At 35.2% G+C, this 10,949-nt stretch overlaps 1 protein-coding gene across 1 annotated transcript; it reads left to right on the top strand.

The window, feature by feature from the left end:
* The first annotated feature begins 3,012 nt into the window (after positions 1 to 3,012).
* LOC129896073 (uncharacterized) lies at positions 3,013 to 7,371 on the top strand. The gene is made up of 2 exons (XM_055971888.1): positions 3,013 to 3,618; positions 6,917 to 7,371. The coding sequence occupies exons 1-2, from the start codon at positions 3,136 to 3,138 to the stop codon at positions 6,977 to 6,979; spliced, it is 546 nt and encodes a 181-aa protein (XP_055827863.1). The 5' UTR covers positions 3,013 to 3,135; the 3' UTR covers positions 6,980 to 7,371.
* Positions 7,372 to 10,949: the final 3,578 nt, after the last annotated feature.

Genomic DNA, 10,949 nt, shown 5'->3' with positions numbered 1-10,949 from the left:
GAATATATTGGATTATGATCAACCATATATTACAAAATAAATTAATTGATATTAATTTATTTATTCTAACTAGTTTTGTGAAGGTTTATTTGTTATGAAAGTGCAAAAAAATTATGATTTGTATGAAGTTCAATCTCAAGAAAGTAGTCCATTTGCATGTGAGAACAATGTCATGTCACATTATTTTAAAAGACAGACAATTTTATTATCATGCAAAGAAAAGTATCTGCTACTTAGTTGTTGCTATGAAATAGTAAAATGAATAATTTGTCTAAAATGATGAAGTCACGAACGGAGTGATTGTCAATAATATATTTGTTGTGCTCAAAGACTCAACATATTCAAAAAAAAAAAATTGGTACAAGCTAAAGAATACAAACATATTTATGAATGTGATTTAGTCACAAGGACACTATCAATATCAACTTTTGAAAAGCTACATATCTACAAGTGGGAGACATCATTTACTTAAGTAATACTAATCAAGGGGAATATAATATGTGTCGTACTCTTTTTTCTTTAGCCAAAAATTTGTCCCACTAAATTTTTCTAGCAAAGTTTTAATGAGGCAACTAGCAATGTTATTATCAAATATTTTTCTCTTTTTCCTTCACTAAATTTTTTTTCACAAAAAAATATTCTAGTAAGGTTTAACGAGACACATTATCATATGGACATCAAGAGGGGAGTGTTATAAATATTTATATTAATGTGGATGTCTATTACAAAAATATTTACTCCCACTAACTCCTCCATTATGAAATAACTTCCACTATTTATTCTCATTGTATTTCTTACTCCCATCTCTTGTCCATGTTCTCAAATGGGTTAATGTCATATTCATGAAAACACTTTGAGTCCCTTAATTATATCCTACATATTGTGACATTAGACACAATATTATATACACTTGAAAGATTTGGAAGAAATATAGCGTCATTTGCTTTCATTAAGATTTAGACGTCTGAATCTGAATGCACATCTGAATAATTAAATTGTTACCTCTAAATTTGAACTGATTAAGACTATTTTCTTTTTAAAATATCTAAATGTATATAATTTATTTATATGTACATAATAAATATATAATTTAAATAAAAATTAATTAAATATTGATAAAATAAAATCATTATTTGAATGAAACACTTATGCTTCCTAGTGATGGTGGAGATAGTTTATAGTGGTGATTATAATAATAATTTTTAATGGCTAGTAGTGATAGTGGTGATAATTGTGACGATGGATGTGGTTGTTGTTGTTGTGACTCTCATAATGATGTTGTGACGATGGATATGGTTAATGTTGTGGTGATTTTCATAATGATGATGATTGATGGTGATGTTGACAGTTGTAATGCTGAAGTTGGTTAATGTTAGTAGTTGGTGGTGGTGGTGGTGACTAAAGAATGTGTGTTGATTGATGTGATTGTGGTAGTTGGTTGTATTAATGTTGGTGGCTGAAGAATGTGTGGTGGTTGATGATATGTTCGTGGTAGTTGACATAGGTGCTAGTTATGGTGATGGAGGTGATTGGTAGAAGAGATCGACCATAGTGGTGATAGTGGGTGATAGTGATGATGAAGGTGGCAGCAATGGTGTTGATGATCGAAGAATGTATAATGATAGTTGACGACGTTGTCAATTGTGATACGAGAGTTTGTTGGTAGTAGAAAATCAATGTAATGGTGGAAATGGTTGATAGTGATGATGAAAGTGGCGGTGGCTATAGAGTGATGACAATTAATATAATTATAATGATGGAAGAGATAAGTGTAGTAACAGTTGAGAGTAGTGGTTAACAACAATAGTGGTTGTGATGAAGAGGTGGTTAGTGATAGACGATGGTAATGGTGGTTGACAATGATGGTGGTGGTGGTGGTTGTGATGGCATAGATGGTGAGTGGTAATGGCTAGTGATTGTGGATGGAGTGACGGTAAATATTATTCATACAAAAATACCTCCTAATGATATTAAGACTTTGTTCTAGATCATAATGATTAAGACTTAGTGCTTGTTTAGCTTAATTTATTTTTTTGACTTATAAGTTGTTTTCAGCTTATAAGTTGCTTTAGATAATCTAAGCCAAACAGAATCAATTATTTTTTGGGCTTACTTTAAGCACAAAATTGCTTTAATTTGACTAGTCAAACACTCAAAAAAACTAAAAAGGACTTATAAGTAATTTATAAGCAAATCTAAATGGGCTCTTATTCAGACCAATTAAGTATTTAAAATCTTAGTGAAAACAAATGCACTTCTAATATCTAAACCATTCAGATTCAAACTTATATTCAGTGCAAAAATAAATATGGTATAAGAAAAGCTCTCATCTCTTGTCTCTCTTTTATCTACTTTAATCTTTTGTTACATATTGTACCAACTCTTTTAGATTGATTTTGCAATAATTTTCACTTTTTCTTTTACTTTAACACTACTTTTTTTTTTAATGTTTTATAAAAATGTCTCATTTTAAATTTATTTCATGTTTAAATCATATTTCATATTTTTTAGGAAAAGTAAATCTAAAAAACCAAATATTTACTTGTAAAAATTATAACCAAACACAACTTCACTTTAACTGCAATATAAACTTTTTAAAATAAAGTAAAAAGATATTTAAAATAGTATGTAATAACTCTTATATGAGATCTAATCTATGACATTATGTATTTATTTATTTTGAGATTTTTTTTTTATAATAAATTTTAACCATATATTTCAGATAACTTAATTAAATTGAGTGATTTTTTATATTTTAAAAATTAAAGTTATAAATCATATTTCAAAAAAATATATTCAAATTCTAAATATTAATTGCAAAAATTATAATCAAACACAATTTCTTAAATAAAATAAAAAATGTTTAATTTTTAATGACCGCCCACTTAGATTTCTAAATAAGTAGATAGGAACTATTTTTTTCTGAGGAAAATTTCTAAATTTGCTATTGAAAGTAGAATGAATGCGGGGATCATATTTAAATTTCAAACTCAAAAAGAAGAAAATACAATACTTTATACAAATATATAACAAAAAAGGAACAAAAAGAGAAAGGACCTGTTTCCTTCCTTTACCAGTTTACCTCGGATCCTCTCCTCCCCTAAACCCTAACCTGAACGAAATTCCTCTTGAGACATGGCCTCAATGCATTTCACAATATTCACTCTCTTCACAATCTTCTTCCTTAAACTCCATCCATCATCATCTTCCATTTATGACGTTCTCAACTCCCATGGACTCCCTGTTGGTCTTCTACCCAAGGGAATTACCAATTTTTCAATAGATCCTGCATCAGGACGATTTGAGGTACATCTGCCCCAGTCATGTGCCGCCCAATTCGAAACCCATTTACGTTATGATAGCACCGTCTCTGGTACCCTCAATTATGGTCAGATTTCAGAAATTTCTGGTGTTGCGGCTCAGGAACTTTTCCTTTGGTTCTCTGTTAAAGGGATTCGTGTCGACATTCCCAGTTCTGGCTTGATTTATTTTGATGTGGGAGTTGTTTCTAAGCAGTTTTCTCTTTCCTTCTTCGAGATCCCACGTGATTGCACCATTACAAATTATGGGTTGCCTCAAAATCTCATTTGGTACGACAATCGTGGCAGAATTGTGGAGGTTTGATACAATTTCTAATCATTTATTTCCTATCTGTGCTTGCTGAATCTTGAATTGCCCAACACCTGGATGTTTAATTTTTTGCTAGTATAACTTATTCATAATTCCTGTTCCTTTGGAAAAGAATTAAATATTTGATGTGCCATTAACATTGAATTTGATGCTTAAAATTTCAAACAAATGCATCATTTGAAGATTGATCCTCTAATTTTATAATTTCGTTGATAGTAGTTCATTCTGAGACTTGTTAGTTGTTACACTCCTGGCAAAGTCTTCTATAACGAATTATGATGTTGCTTTTCCTTTGAGTATTCATGAGCCATTTGAGGTTTTTGCATTCATTCGTTGCCATCTAAAACCTTGCCTTTTAATATTCTTTTTATAGGTCTAAATACCCCAAAATGCATTTGAATATAGATGCATTGTATGTATTGGTTGCTTGTCTATTATACAACAACAACAACAACAACAACAACCCAGTGAAATCCCACAACGTGGGGTCTGGGGAGGGTAGAGTGTACGCAGACCTTACTCCTATCAAGGTAGGACGGCTGTTTCCGAGAGACCATCGGCTCAAAAAAGGCATAAAAGGGGGTCAGATAAGGTTAAAAAATTCAAAGCGCTATAGGAAAATAAATAACGAAGGCATCACAGATAAAATAGAGTAATCAAAAGTACTGAAAGTAATAAATAGTAACAGAAATAGCAGAAATGAGAGCACAAGGAATTGTAATGTGCTAGTGCGCCTATGAATAGGGAAGAATAACGAGACTATGTACTAGCCTTCTATCCTAATGTGGGTCCTCCACACCCTCCTATCTAAGGTCATGTCCTCGGTAAGCTGTAACTGAGCCATGTCCTGTCTAATCACCTCTCCCCAATACTTCTTCGGCCTACCCCTACCTCTTCTGTAACCATCCATGGCCAACCTCTCACACCTCCTCACTGGGTCATTTGTGTCTTTCCTTTTCACATGCCCAAACCATCTCAGTCGCATTTCCCGCATCTTGTCCTCCACCGAGGCCACTCCTACCTTGTCCCGAATAGCGTCATTTCTAATTCTGTCGCTCCTGGTGTGACCACACATCCATCTCAATATTCTCATCTCGGCAACTTTCATCTTTTGAATGTGAGAGATCTTAACTGGCTAACACTCTGCCCCATACAACATAGCCGGTCTAACCACCACTTTGTAGAACTTGTCCTTAAGTTGTGGTGGCACCTTCTTGTCGCATAGCACTCCGGAAGCGAGCCTCCATTTCATCCACCCTGCCCCAATACAATTTGTGACATCATCGTCAATCTCCCCGCTGCCTTGCATGATAGACCCAAGATACTTGAAACTACTTCTCTTTTGAATGGCTTGGGCACCAAGCTTAACTTCCACGCCAACCTCCTGAGGTGTCTCACTAAACTTGCACTCTAAGTACTCTGTCTTGGTCCTACTCAGCTTAAACCCTTTAGACTCCAAGGTATATCTCCAATCCTCCAGCTTAGCATTAACTCCACTACGAGTCTCATCAATCAGGACTATGTCATCCGCGAAAAGCATACACCATGGCACCTCGTCTTGAATTTGTCGCGTCAATGCATCCATCACCAAGGCAAATAAAAATGGACTTAGAGCTGATCCTTGATGCAACCCCATCCCAACTGGGAAATGCTCTGAGTCCCCTCCTACTGTCCTTACCCTGGTTTTGGCTCCCTCATTCATGTCCTTGATCACCTTAATGTATGCCACAGGTACATCTTTAGCCTCCAAACATTTCCATAGTATCTCTCTTGGAACTTTATCGTAGGCCTTTTCTAAGTAGATGAATACCATATGCAAGTCCCTCTTCCTCTCCCTATATTGCTCCACCAGTCTCCTCATAAGATGGATGGCTTCTGTAGTTGAGCGTCCCGACATAAATCCGAACTGGTTCTCTGAAATAGACACGCCTCTCCTCACCCTTATCTCCACCACTCTTTCCCACACTTTCATAGTGTGGCTTAGTAACTTGATACTTCTATAGTTGTTGCAACTCTGGATATTCCCTTTGTTTTTGTATAGAGGGATCATTACGCTCGACCTCCATTCTTCGGGCATCGTTGCCGTTTTAAAGATGACATTAAATAACCTAGTCAGCCACTCCAAACCTACCAAGCTGGCGCTCTTCCAAAATTTCCCAGGAATCTCGTCAGGTCCGGTTGCTCTTCCCCAGCGCATCCTACGAACAGCACCCTTAACCTCTTCGACCTTAATACTCCTGCAATATCCAAAATTGCGACGCCTCTCTGTATGTTCCAAATCTCCCAACACAAAGTCTCTGTCCCCTATGTCATTCAAGAGTTTATGGAAGTATGACTGCCACCTCTGTTTAATGAGAGTCTCTTCTACCAATACTTTTCCATGCTCGTCCTTAATGCACTTCACTTGATCCACATCGCGTTCCCTTCTCTCCCGCGCCCTTGCTAGCTTGAACAATTTCCTATCCCCACCTTTTTCTTCTAGTTCAGCATAAAGGCGTTCAAAAGCTATCGTTTTTGCCGTCGAAACAGCCGACTTCGCCTCCTTCTTCGCTATCTTATAAAGTTCCTTATTCGTCCACTTCTCCACCTCATCCGTGCTTTCTATCAACTTCGCGTACGCCATTTTCTTTGCTTCCACCTTCCCTTGCACTTCTCCATTCCACCACCAGTCCCCTTGATGTCGACTACGACTATCTGTCGAGACTCCCAACACTTCCCTTGCTACAACCCTAATACAACTAGTCGTCCTATCCCACATACTGTTCGCATCCCCACTACTATTCCAGGCCCCCATGTCCTTCAATTTCTCTCCCATCTCCAAGGCACTAGCCGTGGTCAAACTTCCCCATCTGATCCTAGGTCGATCATTCTCGACCCTCGTCTTCCTCGTCATCTTGATCCCTAAATCCATTACCAAGAGCTTATGTCGGATTGTAAGGTTGTCTATCAGAATGACCTTGCAGTCTTTGCACAGACCTTTATCATCCTTCCTAAGGAGTAAAAAGTCTATCTGAGTCTTAGCCACCGAACTACTGAAGGTTATCAAGTGGAGTATGAAGAATAACATGCTCTGTTCTTTCACGGCTATGGTATTTCCTTTTTCCTTTCTTTTTTGATTATGAATTGAGGTTCTTTCCTTTCTTGTCCTTTTTTCATTTAAAATGTGACATGAACATTAACAATCTCAACTGATGAAAAGTTTACTGGAATGACCTTAAATTTCTCAATCTTAATTTATAAAAAGAATTCTGTAATGACCTGAAGTTTCTTATTCATTCTGTTGCAGAACCTATCAAGGAAGTTGATTAAAGAACGTCCGGAAAAGAGCAAGGCCAGAGCTGTATCCTAAATTGGAGAGAAAGAAAGCTTAGTCAAGGATAAGAATGTGTCGATGAATTACTGGTTTTTTCTCAAAGAGCATATCCAAGAGTCCATTTTTTCTCCTTTGTGTGATTGTTATATCTGACATTCACATCATAGAGTTAGCCCATAAATGCTTCAGCATACCAAGTGTCTTGGCAATGTTGTTGATATGGAAGACTTCAAGGTAATGGTAACCTGGTTCCTGCAGGTGATGTATGAATACTATATTACTTAGTTTGTAGATGTATGTATAGTTGTTACAAGTGTATGATTTTGTTCTAACCATATATACGATCTGGGATAATTTAGGTTTTGTAAATTGAGAAAGTGATATGTATGTCTGAAAATGAAGTTGAGATAATTGTTGTGCTAACTCAACATCTTCATCTTACATTATTAGTGGTTTGAAGTCTCTGACAAGCTAATGAGTATAATTTGAATGTCATTTTGTTTCGAGTCTACTATTTTACGATATCTGGGAGTATAGTTGATTAGTGTTTGGAGGAAGCTCAGCAGTCTCCCTACCTTGGTACCTCCCGGCGAGGTAGCTCTTAGCTGCAACTGTGCTCAATTTTTCACTCACTTTCTGAATGACTCGTGGTAGGTGAAAACTAATGCCACGTTGAATTCTTTAACCACTAATTAAGTCTAAAGTTAACATTGTTTTACCTTTTTCCCCTTTATTTTCATTACACTTTCTTCTTCCAAAACCAGTATGATCTGGCTTGTATATATTTGTCTTTCATTTGAAATTATCCATCCTTTTCTTCTTTCATTTTCTCCATATTTATATTGAAAGAACACTTTCTTCAGAATGAAAATTAATATTCTATGTAGCAGTGAACAATTCATATCAAACCCAGAAAATACTAATGTTTGAAAGAAAAGAAGTCCCAAACCATATAAAGTTTATTTTCATAATAATTACTAGTGTCAATAAAAAGAGAGAGAGAGAGAGAGAGAGAGTGTATATATAAAAAATAAAAAAATAAAAAGAACCAGTGTTCTGCAATCTTTACGACAAAACCAACGATTGACCCCCTTTCTATTTTAATTTTTTGGTTATTTTATTTGATTTAGTTTTAGCTATTTTGTTTAATTTTTTGTACTAATTTTGATAGAGTTCTAATTTGGGTTGAAATTATAATGTCAAAGTGTAGTGTCAAAAGTGTCTTTTTGTGGAATTATAATCTTCAAAACTTATAGTTCATGAAGGGGAACCTAAACACCCGCTAATTCAAATATGAAATTTCTTAAATAGTGATAGTTTAAGGGGCTTGTATATTAACTCTTAAGTTCAAATGACATGTGTTGTGTCACTTGATACAATTTTAAATTGTTTTAGGAGAGTAAAATACATACATTAATAAATATTGAGTTGGGGGAGCTTTGACTCTACTTGAAAGTTATGTTAAGTATGAAATTTGCAAACTGTGATAGTTTAGAATTTTTTTGGCCATTTATCCAAATTAAAAAGTCAGTGTGGTGCCCCATTAGATGCTCAAATTGAGGGTAATGTTATTCACTACCTATTATATGGATAAAACTTGGGTTTAGTAGTTGGACGAATCAAAGAGTGGCACGTGGAGATTGGGCGGGGGGGGGGGGGGGCAAATTAGATAGACTCGGCAAAATTGACAATGCCTCAACATAAATCTGTCAACTGGGCCGGATGGCCCACTAATCGGCCCCCTAAGACCGGCTCAGGGTTTGACACGAGAGAGATCGGATTGGGTACCCGCCCAATACAAAAAAAAATTAGATCATTCAGGTCATTTTTTGGCCTTGGACCGGTAAGAAACCGGTAGCCGGCTCACCGATCCACCGGCCTGATTCGGAAAATATTTTTTTTATTATTTTTTTTTGAAATTAACGTTTGGGCCACTTTTTTAAAAAGAGTTGTTGGGTCCAATGGCTATATAGCCGTTGGCCCAAAGGCCAATTCTGAAATTTGGCCTTTTAAAAAAAAATTATTAATTAAATTTTTTTTCTATAAATACCTACGACATTTAATCATTTTTTTCCACCAACAATCATCTAATTCTCTCTTAAAGTGATATTAATCTTTTATTATTATTTGCAATTAACAACATCAAGTGGAAGTTTTTAACTTTCAAGTGTTCAACATTTCATCAATTTTATGATTCTTTGTTTAATTCCGATAATTTGATATAATCGTTCCTTCTCTTGCTTTTATTTAGTAAATTAATTCTAGTATATTTAAATATTTAATTTTTACGTTTATAATTTTTATTAGTTTAATTTGCATAATGGATAGATTAAAAAATATAGATAAAAGTATTTAAAAATTTTGTTCCGACAGAGGTAGTGGTAGTAAGAAAAAAAGTGTTTCCGATAGAGGTAGTTCAAGTAGAAATTATTCTCATATGTCTGAAGCACCACCTAGTGAATTTGGAGAAATAGGTGTAGGTGCACATGCTATGAATGAAAATTAATATCAAGAAACTTACGATATAGAAGAACCAAATGAATTTGAACTATAAATAAAACAAGATGATAATGATGATGTGGATGTTATACCAACTAGTCCTGATTTAGATTTAGATAATGCTCAATCTAGAACTGTTAATCTTCCTCCACAACCTGTAAAAGAAAGAAAAAAACTAGTTTAGTATGACATTATTTTGAACACATAGCCGGAACAATCAAAGTTTAATGTAAAGAGTGTAAAAAAAATTCGAGCATAAGACCGGGGATAATAGAGGTGGAACGGGTCAATTGACTAGACATCTAGACAATGAGCATCCTAGTTGGAAAGAACCATTAGGGGGTGCTACTGAACCAGTTCAAGGTAGAATAAACCCACAGATCAAAAAATTAATGGGGACGTATAATAAAATGAGGGACCATGAAGAGATAGTGAAAATGATAGACGTGGGTTGTCTACATTTTTCATTTGCTTCTTCTGATGCTTTTATTCATTATATACAATCAATTATAATCTCATGTGTTGACGGTATTTCTAGAAGCACTTGTAGATCAGATATTTTTAGATTTTATGGACAAGATGCATATTATTTACGTTGGTTATTAACAAATCTTTCATATAGAGTTTCACTTACTTTTGATCTTAGTCGTGATATAAATAAAAATGATTATTTAATTGTTACTTGTCATTGGATAGATAGTGATTTTATTACGTAAAAACGTACTTTAGCATTTCAATATGATGAAAAACGGAAGACATAATGCACAATTTATTTCTGATTTTATATCAATGGTTGCAAAATATTATGGTCTTGAACACAAAATTTTATGTATTTATTTTAATAATGCATCTAACAACACCGCTGTTATTAATTCTTCAAAAATTGAGTTCCCCTCCTGTCACGCCCCGAAAGGGGACCCTAGACGTGATCGGCACTTGAAAGCCATTTCTGACCTTCAAGCGAACCACCTAACTCAATCATTCCATCATTCAGTCATATACTTTATACGCTCAAAGGAAGGCTCAATTATAACATGCTATTTACAATATGGGGGCCGAAGGTAAAACATGCTTAACTCAACAAAATAAGTATAATAGGACTCCTCAAAATAACAGTCCAACCTCCCACACTCTAGTCTATGAAGCCTCTATCAAAGTCTGAAAGGTGCCAATGACAAGCCCATGGCTACCAATAATCAAAATACAGAGACAAAACGAAACTATGCAAGGAGCTCAAGATCCTCCGGAAACTAGGAGGACTCACCAACTAGATGGGAGTGTATGTGGATCTTCAACGGAGCGCCGGTTGATGATCTCTAGTACCTGTCGCTGCATCATAAAACGATGCAGGCCAAATGGCGTCAGTACATGGAATGTACGAGTATGTAAAATGGCCGGAGGAAAACAAACATCAAGAAAGCATCAATATCAACTCAGGATCTCAACTCATATATATATACATAACAACTCATTCAAGGGTCCTAAGTCTAACAAGGAATGATTTAGA

This window comes from Solanum dulcamara, chromosome 7 (genome assembly GCF_947179165.1).
Source record: "Solanum dulcamara chromosome 7, daSolDulc1.2, whole genome shotgun sequence".
Classification (NCBI taxonomy): Eukaryota; Viridiplantae; Streptophyta; class Magnoliopsida; order Solanales; family Solanaceae; genus Solanum; species Solanum dulcamara.
This window is presented reverse-complemented; position numbering and strand designations above follow the sequence as displayed.